Source organism: Linepithema humile, chromosome 1 (assembly GCF_040581485.1).
Source record: "Linepithema humile isolate Giens D197 chromosome 1, Lhum_UNIL_v1.0, whole genome shotgun sequence".
Lineage (NCBI taxonomy): Eukaryota > Metazoa > Arthropoda > Insecta > Hymenoptera > Formicidae > Linepithema > Linepithema humile.
Genome location: NC_090128.1, coordinates 32,862,538 through 32,883,015, shown reverse-complemented (window position 1 = coordinate 32,883,015; position 20,478 = coordinate 32,862,538). Strand labels below are relative to the sequence as shown.

The 20,478-nt window shown below is 42.1% G+C and overlaps 1 protein-coding gene across 1 annotated transcript; it reads right to left on the bottom strand.

Moving 5' to 3' along the window:
* Window positions 1-2,130: 2,130 nt before the first annotated feature.
* On the bottom strand, window positions 2,131-11,566 carry LOC136997150 (protein gooseberry-neuro-like). Its single transcript, XM_067347577.1, has 3 exons — window positions 10,727-11,566; window positions 7,868-8,181; window positions 2,131-3,313 (listed from the first exon to the last, which is right to left on the bottom strand). The coding sequence occupies exons 1-3, from the start codon at window positions 10,776-10,778 to the stop codon at window positions 3,107-3,109; spliced, it is 573 nt and encodes a 190-aa protein (XP_067203678.1). The 5' UTR covers window positions 10,779-11,566; the 3' UTR covers window positions 2,131-3,106.
* Between the last annotated feature and the right edge of the window lie 8,912 nt (window positions 11,567-20,478).

The window sequence follows — 20,478 nt, the reverse complement described above, 5'->3', positions numbered from 1 at the left end:
AGGATCAGGATGGATATACATATTATACACGTGTAGCGGTGCAGCGAGAAAGGCAGACAGAGAGTGAGAGAGAGAATGGGAAGAGGTGGTGCGGGGAGGGGATGGGCAGGACCCATTAGGCTAATCCCTCGTCGGCGGTCGAAGCCAAAGGAACGGAATAAGAAGGAATAAGAAAGCCACAGGCTACGTGTCATTCCTGCTCGCCTGCCGACACCTATACCCGGACCGACACCTCCGCCATAGTACGAGTATATCCGTCCAGAGGTGCTCCCTATCACGATTACCCTCGCTTCCTATTCCACGCGAGCGAGTAAACTCATCCGTAAGTTATTCCGCCGCACGCGGCGCCGCACGCGGTAGTAAGTCTCCCTTATCTGCTCACGGAAAGCGCGATGAAGTAAATCAGAAGCAGCCAAGTGCCTCGCATCGCAGACAACTGCAATTAGGGGTCAAGATTTTCATTAGAATTGTCGGTGATTTATGCTAGTGAGCGCAGAATGGTGGAACCAATCTTTGCGGTTTTATTAATATTACAGATTTTTATTATATTAAAATTAATATGATGATATTAATGGTTAGTAATCACATTAAAATATATAAAAATCTCCTTTTTTCATATACTTTCACAATAAATCTCTGTTACGAATCTCTAGTTAATGAATTTCCGCAGAAAGTATCCGCTTTATAACTCGCGAGATTTCAATAGCAGTTTAAGTGTTTCTTCTGGTTTGATTATAAATGGCAGGAAGTCGTAAAGCCGTATGGTTCATTTCGGCGTTTATTTCCACGGCGTGTGAACGACGACGCCGCTTTGTCTCGAAATTTGCAATGAGCGGCGCGTACAAATTATATTGCCGACGCTTTAATTCGGTCGATCGGCGTTAATCAATTTTACTGGCCGCGAAAGCGGTTAATGACGAATAAACGGCGGTGTAAATGAAACCAAATGCGTACCCGCTCGTTAAATAATTATTCATTTTTGCGCGAATCGAAGGCGTGCAAGGACGAAAGCTGAACGAGGACAAGCGGACGAGATTTCTATCGTCGTAATTTTGGAGAAAAGATTATGAAGCGCGTGCGGTAGTTACATATTGGCAAGTCGTGCATAATTAACCGTGCCGAAAGCGATACGCATCTGTAATTGACGGTTTCGCGGTTTCCCCAACGTTTGCGGTAACGTTTTTTTACAGGCGCCTTCTAATTGATGAAAAAAATTCACGCCTGATTCGAAGACCTTAATTATTATTTTCCAAAATTTATCAAGCTTCTGGTTATTTATGATTATACCATGCGATGATATTTTCTTATTGCTGTCCTGTTAGTGTAGCTCAGTTCTCTTCTCAGGTTCAAATCGCTTGTAAAACGTCGTTCGCGCGAAAAATCACGCGCCACGCGCGCGCAAATCATAAAACCAATTCTCCCGATTAGATTAATTAAAGAATCGCTCGTCGCAGACGACGAGGAGTCGCAAATGAGCACCACTGCCGACGTGTGGCAGGCGGCCCGTTTGATCTCCGCGGGACCCTCACGAAGCCCCTGGGCCTTGAGGCCCGCTCTTGCCTCTTGGCTCTCGACTCTTTCCTCGACATTCTCGACGGACTGCGATCGAAGGATCTTTTCTCGACCCCGGCAGCATCCACGCCGGGCTGACTTTTTAAGACTTTAGGACACCTGTACCGCTAATTCCTCCGTGTCTACCTGTATCAATCACGAAAACAGATTCCAGCTTCGTAACACAACGTACATACGAATAGCCAGACTTAAGACTTGAGTTGTTCCATCAAAACGAGATGGGAATCTGGATTGAAAAGAATCGAAGGCATTTATAACCCTGATCAGGCGATCTAATGAGTTTATTTATTCGTTACTATAATTATAGCACATAATTATAGGATCAACTGTTTATTATCTTCGGATTTTAAAGATTTTATAAGTATTAAATGTTTTTATAATAATTAGTTCTTTATATTGTTTATGCTTGATACATTGATAAACGTAAAATAAAATAAATCTCTCGTAACGTATTCAATAATTCTGAAAGTAATCTCCCATTATAATAAAAATATGAGATCACAAAATTATTTATTTCTTTAAAGTGTACCAATTAAAAATTTTTTAGTCATCAAACTATATAATTTAAAAAATTAATAGGGTTGTAAAACACATAATATACAATACAATTTTTAACAAGTTTAAACCAATAGATTTATCAGTGATTCTGACACTCAATAGAAATTATGCATATTATTGCAATAACAAGTTTCTTTATTTATAAATTAATTATAAACTGTAGATTATAGATTAAAAAATTTTTTATTTCAAGAAAAAATCTAATAATGCATTTTTTGATATTACTTGATTCAATTTGTTTAAGAATTTATTGATCGGTTGAAAAAATCTATACTATTTCTGATACACTTTGTGCATCTCCAAAGATATTACAGAAATACTGCCGGTGCCTTCGCATAATCGGAGACATCATATAACGAAATCGTCTCAGAGATCTCGGAAGGAGGAAGACGATGATGCGGGACGAAAGAAGCGGGATAATATGCCGCGTCTCTCCCGCGAGATATTGACACTTCTGTAATCCGTTTGTCGGGTTGTCGTGTGGGCAACCCGGGCTAATCCCGCTCACGCCCACCGGAGATTAAATCCCGACCGGTTCCCGATGCTGAGCACATTCGGACCAACTTGGTTTCTAACAGCGCGAACATGAGGCGGAGGTGCTTAAGACTCCGGTGCACGCATACGCCCGCGTACGTCAAACTGGGTCCACAGATCCAGGCGGAGGTTAAAAGCTCTTGATGCCTCTCGAGACGATGGATCGCGCAGACTTCTTTTTTTCATCTTCTTCCTGCGTTCCATATTTCTCGCGCGATATCGCGCCGGCCGTGCCGGCGCGGCGCGGCGCGCTTTGCTATCGGACTCGCTGCGCGGACTTCTTTCTCCGCTGCTGACAGCCTAAAAGGGTAATTAACCCTTCTGACTGTCCGACGAGAACTTTACGCGGCTCTCGTGGCGCGCTTGCTCGTTTTGTTTTCGCAAGCGATAAACATCGAGCGTGCGCGAGAGATATTCGGACCGAATGAGAACCGATATCGATTTATCGTTTGGGATTTATTGCGCAAAAAAAATCATACAAATCGTAATGTGTTCCTAATACGACTGAGAATACGAAGAAGAAGAGTTTAGACTTACCGCCGCCTAAGATGCCATTGATGGTGTAATCCTTCTTCCCGTCGTCCGCTGGTCGTCCGCCCCGAAGAAGTCTGCTGATAGAGCTGACGCTTGGCGGATCTGAAAAACCTTCCTGCATACAAACCAACGTTCTTCATTAAAATGACGAACAAATAATACAATTTTTTTCTATTATTATCAAAAATATTTGTAACTTATTACCATCGATCAATTTCTTTCTAGAAATACAAACTGGAAGTAGAATAAAATGATTAAAATTGTATGTAATGTTGCTACAACAAGCGAATTTTTGCAAGAAATTTTTCAGTATAAAATATATTATGCAAGATTATATTATAATAATAATAATGATAAAAAAAAAACAGTTCTATCGTATCCAGCCATCGCATTCGCCTTTTGTTTCCGCATTAATTCAAGTCACATAAAAACGCGCGCAATTTCCCAGGCAGAAATTGCTAGGTTTACGCAAATCTTCGCGCGTTTCCGTCTCGAGCGAGCGCTTGCCTCTTCGTCTCTAGAAACCGGTGAATGCGGATTGATCGATCATAGGAGTTACGTGCGCCGTCCGACCCGCGTGTGGCATTTGCAACTGCAGGCTACCGCACTGCAATTTGGCGCGATTATTTTCGTGTCGGCATACACATTTGCGCCGCCGAGAGATTCAGCGTTATTGCATATTGTGCCCCGACACCGTTACACGCGTTCACCAGGCTAGAATACGCTCGCGAATCCAGGTTGAGCCGGTGCTCGACGACGAAATCGTCGTGGAAATCGAAAGCAGCCTTTCAGCGCCGACGTGACGCGATCAGGTTTCATTACGTAATTAGTGCGGATGACGTAACAGCGATGATTCTGACTCTTTGATAAATGAATTGCTTATTCAAGAAATCATATAAATGAAGAAGTTCTATTTATTATTGTATTTAAGACGTGCAAAGACAAAACTTGGTGAACAGATGAATATCTGCACAATTGTTAGCCCGTTTTTAATTATCGTATCTCAAAAAACGGAAAGAAATTTTTAATTTGGTGAACAATCGCTCGCGAATCCGTTATCCTGATTATGTGAAAGCGCGATTCTTCCTTAATTACAATAGTTTTGGGGTTCTTGCGGTGTAGTCGTGAGTGACTGTTACGAGAGACGAAAGCGTCGCAAGATCACTGACAGGATTTCCGTTGAACCATTAACTTCTTCATAATAATTACGGTTTCAACGGGGTTAATGGTTAGTGATGGATGCTCGCCGCAAAGTGAGCTATCCTAATACCACAGCATATCATACGAGATAATAGCGGTCAAATATAAAGTACTCAATGTCTGTACGATCGTTTTTTACATAACGACTTCGCACATGAAAAAAATAAACTGCTGCATAGAAATCACTTATTGCGACGATGGCATGTAAATTCAATTTTTTAAATCCTACTAAACAAAAAATAAAAAGTTTAACTCAAGAAAAGTAGCTTTTTAATATTATACAAAAAATGAGTGTATATAAAGTTCACTTTAGATCTATAATTTGCGACAGCATTTGAGGTGAAATTTTAGAATTTGAAATACAATATACAGCAATGATATGTATTTTGTATGTTGTGTTCCAATTCTTCAAATATTTTCTATTACATAATGTTATAAATAAATTTTAATCTCGAATTTTATTGTAAGTTTTTAATCATTGAAGCTTATTAGAGCTGTAAAGCGTAATTCGCACAAACAACGTTTCATAAACCTTATACTAATATCGAATTTCATTACAATTTACAATGCTTTAAAACTCGAACGACTTACGTCATTCATATAAAAATATTATGTTTCATATGTGGTTTATATATAACTTCAATATCACGATGAAGATTATTCAAATCGAGTCCATAACTGATGTAGATTGGACGAGATGTTAGATACAGATCGTGAGCTCGTTATAGTGTTACAAAGATTTCTTCATATCTTCGTAATTCCGTATCGAGTATCAAGGAAATTTCGCGCCCGTCGCCACACCTACCGGCACCGTCTCGCCGCGAAGCCGCGAAAATCTCCGCACGTACGCACGCGCCGATACCGATCAGCGTTTATCAGCGGCGCGATCGAGACAGGACGGCGGCGGAGATCGAGTGCGTGCAACGAACGTGCGATTCGCTAAAGAGCACGACGGGATAAATAAAGAAAGTCAGCGGTAAGAGCATCGAGTGAGCATTATCCCGCGAGCCAAGGTGAAAGAACTTGCCTTTTGCCTTTGCCGAAGATTTAAAAGGAGGAAGAGCGGGTGGAAGCACGAAGAAGAGAGCGGCAGCTTGGAAGACAGAGAGAGAAAGAGAGAGAGAGAGAGAGAGAGAGAGAGAGAGAGAGAGATGAGGGAGGAAAAAAAAACAAAAGGGGGTCGTCGGTGTCGATCGCTATCTCGGCGGATCGCCGATCTCAGAAACAATAACGATCCTTCTGCCGGTGGTGGCCGAGGCGTCCGGGTCCGGGGCGATGACAGGAAAGAGAGAGACGACGGACGCGGGGCACCGACGTGGGCACGCCGCGCCTCGGGTGCGACGAGGAGAGAGGCGCCCTGCGGGCCTCGGGGTCCCAGGAACGCCCCCTTCCAACATTAAATGCCGTATTAATGCCGGCCACGACCGGCCTGCCTCCGCCGACTTGCAGCGGCGTACGTGGTCTCGAAACCGTTTCTCGTCCTTTTCTCGTCCGAGAGAAGGCTCACCTCTCGGTCAGCTCGGCCGTCTCGGTTCGGAGTCCGCCGCGCCGGTCCCCCTTTCTTCAAACGGTGTTTTTGGCGCTCGCTGTTTCTCCTCGCATGCGATCGCAGTCACTCTCGATGCTCCTCTCCGCTGCTTCGCTCGGCTCCGCTTTTCTCCTCGCCCGCTTTTCCTCTCGAACTTTCTCGCCGCTCACTCGCGTTCCCCTAATTTCTCCCTCGTGTGTTCTCCGCCGACAAAGTTTCTCTCTCGTTTTCGTTTGCATATTCCTATCACTCTCTCTTTCTCGCGTCTTTATTCCGTTCCCCGACGCTCTTGCGATTATTTCTTCACTCGCGTCTTGCTTTCTTCCGTCCTAGCTTTTGCTGGTTTATTTTATCACCTCTGCCCTGTATTTTTCGGCAGACTCGTCGCCCTTCGATTGATACATTTTCTCCTTATTGTCGCTCTCGCGGTCGTTGCGCGCGATGTTTCTTTCGGATAAGATTTATCTCTCTATCGAGGAAATCGCCCTCGGCGAGAGGAAGGCGTTCCATCGTCGAAGGAGGGCAAAAGTTTCCTCTTGCCTCACCCCGTCGGGATTTCGCACGGTTTCGGTTTGAGAACCGCCGTCGATCTTATCGCGGAGACACGTAAAGATACTCGAGTGCCCCGAGATCCGATACTTGACTTTTGTTGCTTCGAGAGAGGAGTGCTACCGCGTCGACGATCAACGTGATCGCAAATAAAAAGAAAACGAGTCTGGACATGAATTAGAATTCCACGCCGCTCGTGATGAAGCCACCGGATTAAATTAAAGCTGATTTAATTTGCTAATAATTCCTGAACTTCTTTTATTTCTGACAAACACAATTTCTAAACTTTAACCAGTTTCGAGGCGATGAATATATTTTTAAATATAACTTCATAATTATTGTCTTGCTCACAGAATCATTTTTTTTTTTCATATACCATGCTACTAAAGATGCTGTTGATATCTCTTTTTGATTTTTACATTTTTTCCATACATATAATTTGTACGACATCGCAGTAACATATAATTAAATATGTTCTCAAACTTAGTATCTCGACGACGCGGGTAATTAATCTCTTCTCTCAACGATCATATCTTCCTCGTACACTTTCAACAGTGATTTTTTTTAATCGGAAAAAGCATCGAACGATACATCGGGATTGGAGACGCAACGCGGAAGAGATTATTTACGAAAAAATTGCATTTGCATACTCGAAATTCAAGACGCGGAGGTGTTACGCCAATGAGGCGTGGGTGTAGACGGCGGTCAGTAATGTATTAAAGGACACGCGAGTCGCCTCAGGCCACTCACGTACCCCGCTGCTCGTACACAAGATTAAAAAGCCCCCATTGAGTGAGTATGATCCCCGAGAGAGATAGAGACACGAGTAACCGCGCAGAAAACGTCCACCTTCGATCGATGGGTCGAGCCCGATCGCTCGCGGGATTTTCGCGGATGGAAAAATGCCCGCGTGACCGGAATAATGAATCGTAGCTGGAAAATGCGATTCGATGCAAGTGTCAAAGACACAGATACTGTTTTTATATCTTTTTATAACAATAAATTTCTCGATGTGCTCTCTTTCTCTCTATTAGTGGTTTTTATATTATTTTTATGTTATAATTGTTATAAATTTTTCATTAATCAATATTATTTTAATTTATATTTTGAATTTACAATTCTGAAATAATCCTCGGATTTTATTAATATTTCATACAGTTGTTATTAATTTATTTCTTGCAAAACAGATAAATCACAAAATCCAACATTTTTTAACGATTTACATTTACAGTCTACAGTAATTAATATTATTGCTTAGGTTTTCGTTGTTGTTTTATTAGTTTGAGAATCTTATTATATATTACTCTTTTTTTAAAATGTTTTATTATATAATTATAAAATTATAACTTATAATTATAAAATAATAATATGCAAGTGATTTTCAATACTCACCTTCATGAGTTTGTCACGGATTTCCCAAGAAAATATTCCCGGATTGTCTCTCTTTAATTCCTCGATCCTCCCCTCGACTTCCGGCGTGGCCACTCGCGGTTTACTACCACCAATCACGCCCGGACGGATAGATCCAGTTTCTTGGTATCGATTAAGGATTTTCGAGACACAACCGTGAGAGACACGAAGTTGCCTGGAAATAACGCAAGGACGAACTCCTGCGGCGGCCATTTCTACGATTTTCAAACGGATATGATTGGGGAGAGGTCGCCCGTTAATAAAGACTCCTCCTAGCTGATTCATCCGCCCTTGTCCTGTAAGACATAAATTAATAGACGTAAGAGTTTTACGAAAAATTAATAAAATCCAAGGATTATTCAGAACAATAAATGTGAACTGCAGAATATAAATACAAATAAATTTTTTGACTTAAAAATTACTTTATATGTAATACATCGCTATTTTGACTATCAAAGTATACTTTTTGCAGCTTTATTTTTTAATGACAATGTTAAAAAAATTTGAAAGTACAATCAGTTATTAGAAAAATAATACCTATCAGTTTCTGCGCTGCAATAAAAATTTGTAGTTTCTTGGTACAAATCGCGGAAATACTCTGCAAATAATAATCGTAACTCGTTCTCGTTGGAAAAACGCAATGAAGGAAGGGAAAGAAAAACAATTTGAAGAGATGCTCGGTAAGTGCAATTGCGGTGATTGAGCTTGAAATTAACGGCGGAATCGGACTTGGGCGCAAACATGAAATCAAATAACAGGACGGCGGTGCATTCTCTCACACGAGGATACCAAAAACACGGCTAACAGCCGTAAAATTGAAGAAGTTATATGCGGCAAGGAGGCGTGTACCGCGGCCATTTCCATCACTAACGAGTATAAAGTCGGATCGTTAGTCGAATTAGCCACCCTTCCGTACGTGACATTAGCTGCCGTATCATCAGTAAGCCCCCCGGGTAAGTGCGCCGCGCGAGATGCCCGCACGCGTAATTACTATGTTTACGCATTACGGACGCTCCGAGTACACAACGGAGACGAGTAATTATAATAATCGTCTTAAAGCGCGCACGCTCGGAACGACGGCGTCTCATTGTCACGAAACGATCGTCATAATTTTCAATCGGCCGGGGTCCTTTTCGGGATCCGAGCTAGTTTTTGACCGCACGCGTGCATATTAGCGATGGTAATCGTCGCTTTCGTCACGCTAACCAGGACCGCCTGTTTGTCGGAATGTTCACTTGAGATTTCTGCCTCTCTCGTGTGTTCTTCGGTACACCGAAATTAATGTTTATTCTGTAACTACAGTTTTTATAAATATAAAACACCCTCTAATAGATATATAACATCCATTTCACGGCAAAAAAAATTAATAAATAAGATTATTAAAAAAATTAATATTTGGATTATCTTTACTCAATCAATAATCTCACAATACAAATTATAATTAACTATAATATATATTATTATAAGGTTTTGACATTTACTTTTGATTATTTTTAATAATGTTTCCAATTTAAACATCCAATTTTTCATTTATGAAGTCATAAATAATTCAAAAATTTTTAATGCAAGCAAAAGCAATGGCTGTCAATCACAATGTATGCATTAGTCTATCGTTATTTCATGAACTGTCTGTTAAATAACTACTTATACGAGTGAAATATATTGTTCTGACGATACAATTCTTGATACCTATTACTGCAATACTCTGCATAATGTACTCAAGAGAAAATTATGTCACGCTTATTATTAAATATCCGCGTCCAGCACGATAATATCGAAAGTAGTTTGTCTTATTCAATTTCGAAGCGCTCTTGTGTTAAAGATGAATATCAATTAAAACGCGACGAAGGAGAATGTTTAATATGTGGCCAGGCACGGCCAACGCGCGTTACCATTTAATTTACGACGGAGTCGTTCGCTTTGGACAGGATTGATTTATCAAAATCGCACGGCGGTGTGTAATCGATCGAATGTGTGTTAATGGTGATCGTGACTGAATTTAATTATCGTCTTAATAACCGAGCGCGAACGTGACGATTAAGCGCCCGCATTGTTACCGCGGCGTTGCGTAAATTATTTAATCGCGCTAATGGGATTTTCAAATGCGACGATTAACGTCAGCGTAATTCGACGCAAATGCACCCTTTTACGCGCACTGTTATTATCGCGCGCGCGCGCGCCGTCTGAGACTGCGCGAGCTCAGATAAGATCTGCGAATCGCAATTAAGAAATGCAAATCGCAAATCTGTTTTTCATTAGAATACTTATGCATTATTATCATTAAGAATTGTATTTGAGCAGCGCGATTATAATTTGTCGTAATGTCTAATTAATTTATATAAAAAACTTATAATCTATACAGCAGTATTCTCACTTTAACCTTTTAAAAACTCTCACTTCTTTCCAGTTTTTAAAAAATCTTTTGAAATGATAAAATATTCAATATTCATCATATTCAAAGCTCTACCTTTTTCATGAAAAAATATTCCTTTTTGACAGAGCTAAATTAGAAATCTTCTTAAAATTGACTACTGAAAAATTCTGTTATGTTGTCTTTTTAAGCATATTACTGTCATCTAATAAAATGTTGAAACAAAAAAAACATTAGATAAGCTCGTCACCTCATTATTTTGTCAAATTTTAGAATCTACCCAGGGAGAACAACAGGTCTAAGAAACGTCTAATAGACGTCTATAGACGTCTATTAGACGTCTATTAGATGTCTATAGACGTCTATTAGACGTTTCTTAGATCTATTGTTCTCCCTGGGTAATTTTTCTTTCAATTTAACAGTTATTTTTTTTTGCAAAATAATTTGGAGCATGCGAGACGCAAACTAACCTTGGAACGGATATCCACCGAAAATAGGCCTCATTCCGCCGGTGACATCCATGCCGGCGAGTGGTCCTTGTTGCGTTATCCGACTGACACTCTCACACACACTGGAGTTAGGAAACGCGCGTCCCTTGCATTCGCTCCAGAAGGAAAAGACTCTTCGTCCAGCATCCAGCGGGAAAAACGCGCTATGGTCGTGCGTAGACGTGACCGCGCGAGGATGATGAAGAAGGGAAAAAAAAGGCAAAGCGAGGGAGAAAAGAGGTAGCGGTGACGGCGGGAAGAAAACGCGTTACGAGGGGCTAAGGCGACGCCGGCGCGTGAAGTCGCCGCAGTTTGAGAACGTTGCGTTCGTGGACGGGGGCGACAATTCTGAGCCGAGAAACAACAAGAAAACGAATCGACAAGCACGCGTTGCTTTCGTTGCGAGGGGTACCGCGGCAATAACGTGTCAGCTGGGGTACCGGGTGTCTCTCCCTCGAGAGAGAGAGCGATCCGAGGGGGGCTCTCTCCCAGTTCGACGGAGACGGAGGGTAGGCAGAGGGGGGTTCTCGTGGTCCCGAGATGGGACTCATAATACCAAGCAGGGTACCACCGTTGGCTACGCCCTGCCACGTGGTTGGCAAACGTATTCCGTACAATGGGCGGCTCTGCCCACGGGGCCGCCCACAGAACGTGTCCCCGTGTTATACCGTCGAGGTGGTTTGCATCGCGTGTACCCACCGCTACTGATATGTGTACGCTACCAGAGACGATAGTGCGACGGGCGAAGTGATTGCTGGTCGTTAAGTGATTTTTCAGTGGAATGTCGTCGCCGTCTCTCACGTATCTACTTAAGTCCTTGAGCCTTAGGATCTAAATGAACGCTATTTAAATAAGACAAGGGAACATTTTTTTTTGTAATAATAAATTTAATAATAAAGAACAACATAATTAATCAAGTCACTTTTCTTAGTTTCGCATGCGATGTTTATATATTTCCTATTCAAATTCAACTCTTTCTAATTTCAATAACTTGCCTGATAATGTCCAATAATTGTAAGCACAAATATATGCAGATGGTACGAGCAACTTCATCATCTCTCATAACGACCAAGATACATCCTCCAAGAGAGATGAATTATGACAGGATGAGCAGTGAATGGAAGCAAGTCCACTGGGGATACCAGTAAGAAAAATATTGTATTAAGGATATTAATTGACAATTGTTTTTTGGTATTGCGAGAGTTTTTTTTCTAATTATCCGGATATTTCCTGTCGGAAGTATTTGCCGTCGGCCGCGTTCGGCCAAAACGACGGAATATTTACGACTGTCACTGTCCCGAGAGTAAGATCATAATGAACGCGTGATGGGCCCGATATAAATTTTTACGAAGGGTATATAGGGCACCATAAACGCGTCCATGTACCCGCTTGTAAATCTCCTCGCACAGTAGCCAAACCCCGAGGCCCATCGAGAGCGCTGGGGGGTCCCGCGGGACTGTCACGAGCTTCCTCCTGAAAAACTCTTGAAGTATTTGTCGCTGCGACGAGCTGAAAGTCAGGGATATATAAACCCCGCCGTAGGTGGCTGCAAATATTGTGCGCCAAATTTCGTCGACCGAGGGACCGACTTGCCGGAGATTTACGGCTGATTATAGCGATGTAATTTGCGAAAATTATCTCGAATAAGTTTAAGAATTGATTACGGAGTTAATATCTACACATGTGGATAACGTTAATTAATATTGTAGAAAAATAACTTGAGAATATACAATTCTGACGAAATGTTCAACGCTTGATAAGATTGTAGAAAAACAAAATGTATCATAAATTACTCATTAGCTTTCTTGATTTTAAGAGTAATTATTAACTATAAAAAATGAAGAATTTTGCAATATTAGATTCAAATTTTTAAAATAAAAATTTAAAATAAAAATAAAAATTTAACTAGAAGCAATAAACTTGCAATAAGAATCGTGATTTATATCACAATTCGTAGAATAAAGAAATCTATACAAAGAGAAGGCTCAAATTCAGGGAGTATTTTCGAAGTAGTTTTACAATAGACGTTAAATATTATATTGCGTCGTTTCAACAGGTCTAAAAGATAGATTTAGTGAAGGCATGCCGTGACGAAACTAAGATGATTTTACTCTGCGGGGGAGTGTGCCTGCTATTGCAGTTAATCGTGCTTCCGAGCTATCACAAAAAATCAAACTGTTGCGACAAAAAATTCTCTTCTATAGTTCTCAACACAATACTGTACAATATATATATATAATAGCGTTTTAAATTTAGTTATTTCAGGTATTCCATAACTCACGACCTTAATTTTGGTAAGACATTCTCAAATAAATTTGGAATAAATTTTTCCTTAGCAAAAATATTTAAAGGCAAAAATAGTTTCCGAAATATAAGATTGAAAAAGAAGCTTTTTATGAATTAAATATTAGAAGGAAAATAGGTAACGTAGTAAACATTATTTTTAAGTAAATCTTATTTTAATAGATTTTTTATTTAAAAATGATTTGCAAAGATATGAGTGTGTGATATTGAAAAGTTGTGATAAATAGTGACAATTTTACTAAGGAAAATTAACTAAGGATATACTAAGGAAATATACTAAGGAAAAATTAACTTTAAACTGAAAATTTGTAAGATCGGCACAAGATCATAGAAACACAGGAATGTCTCGGTAAGTTCTTCGGATTTAAAAATTCAATACTTACGTTCGTAATGCTCCACTCAAGGCACTCAAAATATTTTAGAACTGGAACTATTGCCATTATACTCCATTTTAACTATCAAAGAAATACGTTACCTTATTTAGTATGAAATTTCGGAAATATAATAAAAGAAAACGTTTTACATCAATCGCACCCATGTAGTTTCACACTAGATGATCTATGTAACATGCTACTTTCAGCGTTTAAATCCACCGTTTCCTTTGTCAATTCATCCTGCAACAACATTAACAACGACTTTAACTTTCGGACGTGTGCTACTGACAGGGATCCGGAAAAATACGTTTGTTCGGCAATTAGCAGACAGAACAGCGTGTCATTGCGGAGAAAGAGGTGTTACGAAGTCGCTTTCGTTCCGTGCGCCTTTCGGGCGAGCGTAGACAATACTGGTCTCAATATTTCCGCGCCGATGTATTTTTTCGGGCATTGTCTAGGAACCGGTAAATCGTCCGTGAACCGCGGTCAAGTGCCCGTTGGGACCTGATGGTCATCGGACCTGAAGAAAGTTTTTGACTCGATTGCTCTTCCACGACAAGGTCGCACGCAGAGAAGAATCGTGATTGAAACAGGCAAACTGTCAGGTAGCACGCTGTAACGCGGAGGAAATCGATTAGTCGATTTCGAGGTCTTCTGAGGATCTCGAATCCGACAGGACTTTGACCCTTCGTTGAACGCCGGACAGGTTTTGTCGCGATCGATGTCTCGCCTAAAATCGAATTTGCTGCCGCAGCAGCAACGCTTGTTCTTTATCCTTTTTCTTCAATTCTTCCGATCAGAGGAAACTAACCAATAAAAAAATGAAGTAAGTTAACAATTATTTTACAGAAAATAACAAAATTTTAAAACCTTTTATTATCTATATAAAATCGTAGAGGGCAAGCTTCTTTTTTCTTACTTTTTTTAGTTAGAAATCTTAAGTTTTTAATTTTTTGCATCAAATCCGAATTCTTAAATGCTTAGCTGAATAAAAATCATAGAAGTATGAATTTTAATCTCCATCCGTTGCACGCATTCCAAAATTACCGCTGCTATCGGAAACCGTGAGTAGAAACGCATCGTATATTTCTCAAAACGTAAGATTGATCAAGAGTCGATATTACAACAGACATTGCATTCATATTTTTATCCTACACACTGTAATCCGTTTTTGCGCTGAGTTCACGCGAGAGAAAGCGCGAGTTACCACGCGGATAAGGAATGTTCTTTTGAGCTCCGCGGCCGTACGAGTCGATCGCGGAGTTAGATCACTTAGCAGTTAAACCGTGAAATAAAACGATTCCGCTTCCGCGCGCGAGCGCGATTAGACATCCGAGAAACACCTGTAGCCGCGTAATCACGAAACGCAGCTCGCTCTCGTAAGAGCCCTCGACGTTTCCTCGCATGCTCGCGGCGAGCGAGAGACGGTCGAGGGAAAGGCCCGGGCATTTAAGACTCGGCCGAAATAACAAAGAAAAAAAAAAAGAAAGGAAGAAAGAAAAGGGAGAAAAGAAGAGAAGACAGGAAGATGAAGAGGAAGCGACCAGCGGGAGAGGAGGGGAGAGACCGGAGAGCATTTAGGAGCTCCTCGTGGCGGCTGCGTTCCCGCTGCAGTTCTCGATTTCCGAGGGCAGCGCCCACTAAAACGGCCGCGCATTAAAAATTCTAATGGGTCACCGCGCGTCGCGCGGTACCGGCTTTCTCACACCTAGTTTAACATAACAACGGGCCTCGCACTCCGACGTCAGCCGAAAAGTCCGAAGAAATTCGTCCATCCTGTCTCCCGCCGTCGTATGTACAACACGTTCGCGTCCGCGTTGTGTGCGCCGGGCTCTGCGCGCCCCCGTCCACGCCTGTGTTGGTAATCGGTGAGGGCCGCGCCGCGGGCGTCTTTGACAACGAGACTGATGTCGGCGTATCACTCATCAAGATTTATCGGGACTTAGACTAATTGCCGCTTTTAATAGAAATTCGTGCGCGGCTACGGGACTCGACAGAAAACGCGTCGGAGCACGTCGAGCCGGGGAAAGAAAGGGGTCCGGGGCCCCATCAAAGGGACGACCCGAAATTGTTTTACATTCTACGCTCGAATTCGTAGGTGGACGATCGATGACCTCGAGTCATTTCTTCCCGGTAATTGAATTGGAATCTTATTAGCCGTCTGAAGTTTCAATGAGAGGTGCCGGCGCGGACGACGAGGATGAATATTCATCTGCCCGATGATTGACTATAGCGTAGGATTCAAGTTAGAGATCGTGACGTAAACTACACGGCACGAAGGCATACGTTTCAATTGAATATATTTCAATGAGAAGCACAATGTTGGTTTATAGAGATATTTAAAACGGCGCAAAATGATTCTTTGATGGACAATCAGAAACGTGTACGTGTGTTTAAAGATATTTTATATTGTACATATTTACATATTTTATATTTCGAATATATATTCTACTGTAATCATATTGGTTTTTAATTAATTTACTAGACAACTTTTAACCGGAAATATTCGAGAAAATTTCTGTATTATATAATTTATATCCAAAAATATTTTTAATAATAATAAAGAATATATTAAAGCAGCGTTTTTTGAGAAACAGAACGAAAACTCAGTGTCGCGGAGGGTAAAATGAATGACGATCGTTCTCGGACACAGCTGGAAGAAAAACGTGTTAATTATGCATATTATGTGATCGAGAAAAATGTGAGCCTCGTGTTTCCCTCCCGCGGTGTCAACGGAATAAACATTTACGAAAACTGTGGTTTCAGCCCGAGGAGTCTACGTGTCTTTTTTAACCGCTGCCTCCGTCTCGTTAGACTACCAAATGCCCCAAATATCTTCCTGATCACCTTATTGAGCGGATGAATGCATCCTTTGCATAACTTTAGAACTGGGCCATTGCCGTCGACGCGACCACCCGGTATTTAACGCCGCGGAAGAAAGACGTGCCGTTTTAAATGCTTTCCACGAGCGGATAGAAATTATACGGAGTTCACTGTTTGCTGTGGTTGACGCATTATCTACGATGAGGTAAATTATTGAAAAATGGTCCATGGTTCTCTCTGCGCGCCCGAAAAGCGCGCGTCCACGAGCATCGATATGCTCGATAAATAAGTTTGATAGGATGACCGTTTATTATGTCGTCGAAATTGTTTAGATTCTCAACATTTATAAACGATTGGACGCGGTATTTTGTGGATTTCTTTAATTGACAGTTATCTCGAGATAACATTCTGATCTATCTCAGAACCAGTGAATTTTTCCAGAATGTAAACTAATATAGAAATTTTTAATCATCAGATAAACATCATAAAGCGTTAATTCGCGTTACATATTCAATTGTCTTTTAGATGTTAAAATGTTTCTTCAATTCGTTAATAGCGCAAAGTTAAGCGTAAATGTGACGACGCGACAGTAAATAAATTTGCAGACGCATTTGCCGAAACGCTATAATTGAGCGAGAGCGAATCCGGCTCACTTCGGCATCGTCAAGTGACGACCGAGCGTCTCGAAAACGCGAGTTTTTACAACGGAAACTGCCGCACGGTGTAATGCGCGGCATCACATAATTTACGTAAAATTTGACGATAAGTTCTCGCCGCAGAGGTGGCCGGCATCCGTGGCGCGGCATCTTTGAGGAAATTAGTCTTATTGGGCACAAAATTGGAACAGAGGGACCCCTGTGACCCTCGCCTCGCATAGGCCACACGGCCCATACGGCGTATGCGAGGCCCATAAGGCTCGTTGGGCCAGCCGAGGGGCGGGAGGGGGGGGGGGGAGAGGGGGAGAGAGATCCGTCCGCGTATAACGAGCTGAATTATGTTCATACCCGGGCGCGCTCGCTGCCCCGATATTTTTCTGAGACTGCATAGTTTGCAAGCAGGCCCACGAGTGGGTCCACCCGACGCATAGGACGCGCTTCTCTCGCCTCCGTCTACGCCCCCCTCTTTTTCGCCTCTTTTCTTTCCCTTCGACCTGCCGACGCGCGCGAGGAACACCCACAATATCCGAGGTATTGGCCGCGGCGAAACGCGTGATCGATAGATCCCTCGACTCTGACCATCTGCGAGAATTCTCTCTGCTTCGTGAGAGAGTACGACGCGGAGTATCGAGACTTTTCGAAAGTCCTTCGGATCTCCTTTGGGACCTTGAGATTGAAGTAGAAGCCACCTCACATGTCGATGCTGTAATTTAGACATCGAGCTTCCGAATTAATTATTAAAATAACACTTTTAATTTTTTAAGAAGATAGAAATGTAAATTTTATGATGTCTAAAAATTTAGTGCTGCTCACTATTTGATTGAAAACGTGATTACTGATTTTGCAGTTTGCTGTACACATCATATAATTCACCTTCATTTAATTTCAGAGAATAGTCAGTAAAACTTAAAGTCTAAGCAACGAAGCGGAATTTCCACGCGCGTCTTGTACGCAGTCCTATAGGGCTTGAAGGATATTTACAGCGCGGCTAAAACGAGATTGCTTTATGAAGTTTTCGCAATCACGCGGGTAGACTGATGTGGCGCCAGTCCATAAGGTTGACTTGGACTCCAGCAGTAGCAACGCACCACGCGTAAATCCGTAATACGCAATGGGCATTCGGTTTCGTATGTAACTTACAAGCGATGAAATACGCGATGACCCTTGACATCCTGTACGTTTCGCGACTGCCAGGAACGATACCCATCTTATTCCGCAAACCACCCGCCAGACTCGACACCTCTAACTTGTTGTCGTAAAAATAATACTCCCAACTGTCGTAAGTTATTTTTAATATTTAAAAGATACTTTTTATCTAAATATTTTTTTCGATATTTAGATTTAAAATTATCTTACATTCTACGAAAAAAGACAAGTTATTTAAAAATTTAATTAAACAAAAATGGAACGTGTTAAATATTTTGGAAATTATTTCGTGAATCTTTAATTCCTGGTAATTATATTTTGTCGCTTTTAAAAAAACGCGCCGAAACGCACCCGGTACCAAGTTTCGCGTGCTTGCACGCGTCTGCACGGTCGCCGAGGAAGGGAGGAAAGCCGCAAAAGGAACAAAAAAGGGAAACGGTAATCCGGCATATCGGCGTACACGCGTGGCTATAAAGGTACTTCGGTAATGGGCTCGGGCCCGGCCCGACAAAGGGCTTTATTTAAATAACTCGCGGCAAGCGCGACGGCGGTCCATTCTCAAATCCGGGGACGTGCGAGCGATATTGCCGCGCGTCTGTTACTTGAGCGCGTTTATTCCCGCGAACACCTCCCCGTACGATAATAAAGCAGCCTCTCTGGCCGCCCGCGCCTTTGCGGGGACCATCGGTCTCGCGTGAATTCCACGTCCGTAAAGCGTCGATAAGGAGTTAATAGGTGGATTTTAATCTTCCGGCAGCGACACGGTCAGATAAGTCCGGTAAATCGACGTCGAGAATAATTAGGCACTTAAAGAGCAAAATAATATATCGCAGTAGATGATAAAGTGCAATATTACACAACTTCTCACGTCTGAAATGTTATCTTAGTTCTCTACTCAAAAAACGAGCTTCAGGCTTTTAGTGAATGTATAGTAGAGAAATTTGTTATCATAAAGAATGAAATGTACAAATCAAAAATGTATACTAATAATGAAAATATAATAAGATTTATATTTTATACATAAATAAATATTTTTATCCATAAACATTAATTATAATTTATGTTGTCACGAATTTGTCCACAGTTAGCGAATTAATTTCTTGGATTAAAAAATAATTTTGACACTATCAGTTTTCACATCTTCTTCAGTTCAGTAAGGTTATATAATTTATCTGCAGAAAGGCCGCGTCCATTTAAAATTCCAGATCGAGCTTTCTGGATACCGGTATTCGAACGATGCATGTCGCACTGCGACCAAGTAATCCACTAAACGATCAATGCCCCGAGGGTACCGCGGCGGGGCGGAGAAGGGAGAAAGTCTAATGAAAGGCACGCGCAGTCTGACGGGCCCGGCGTGAGAATAAAATAATTAGCTAAGCTGCCCTCTCCGCATCTCGGGACGAGACGAGAGCTGAGTGAGAGCGCGGTCGTCCCTCCCGCGCAACCCTTCCTCGCCCGCCTTCGCGTTCGTCTGGTCCAGAGCCCCGAACGAGAGTGTCGAGCGCGACGGAACGAGGTGGAAGTGCCAGAGCGAAGGGAGACGACCGGCACGGCCAGGTGGTCGTAAAGCCTTAGAATGATGCTCTAATAAATCCCACTGAAAAATTGCGAGGCCTCGGGCACGCCGAGAGAAGTTTCTTCTTCTCTTCCTCGGCCGTCTTCCTCCTCCCACCCTCCTCCTCCTCCTCTCCGTCCATCCTCTTTCACCTTCGAGGTGGCGGCTCGGAGATCCGTGGAGGAACCCGGGATGACGACGCGCGGTATAGTCTGCTTAGCCGTTCCGCGTTTCGTTCGCTGACTTTAATGTCTCGCGGAGGAACACGTTAAGGATGAGTTGTGCGAAAGCGGGCCGCGGCGATCGAGGCTCGCTTTAGCTGTCGACAGAAACGAGGAGCTTCGTCTGGGTCCTTCGATGGGTCTCGGAAACGATGAATGTGTCGGGCAGTCGGCGAAGTTGATGGGGGTTGCGCCGCAAAGCTGCTGGCGAAGTGAACGGCGATGGGAAAAATAGTCTCGTCCATTCGATCGTCGGCAGAAAAACACGCCTATGCATATTTTATTAAAGCGGTTCCGCATTATTACGGCGATATCTCAGAAAAATGAGCTGTAAACTAAAAATTGCGGAACCGCACAATCGCTGGTTTTTAATTAAACATGTTATAAAAATGTCGAAGAAGCGTCGTTTTGATTAAAGTGACCCGACGTGAACTTTTCCATCAATTATTTCTATCTGGATCAAGAAGACTAACGATTCCACGATTAAACACGGACAATGTTGCCCGAAGATGTAAGCGTGGTATCTAATCGGAGGAGAATGAATCTAGACAAAGCTATTAAGAGAGAAACAGTTAGAAGAAATGTTATTTCTATCTGCAAGATATTTGCTCACGCTACAGCGCAATCACGAAATTCGAATAATAAAAAGGAAATA

Coding starts and splice junctions, on each gene's coding strand:
- LOC136997150 (XM_067347577.1), bottom strand. CDS start 10,778: ATGGATGTCACCGGCGGAATGAGGCCTATTTTCGGTGGATATCCGTTC. Junction 8,182..10,726: donor CGGTGGATATCCGTTCCAAG/GTTAGTTTGCGT, acceptor TATGTCTTACAG/GACAAGGGCGGATGAATCAG. Junction 3,314..7,867: donor TCCGTGACAAACTCATGAAG/GTGAGTATTGAA, acceptor GTTTGTATGCAG/GAAGGTTTTTCAGATCCGCC.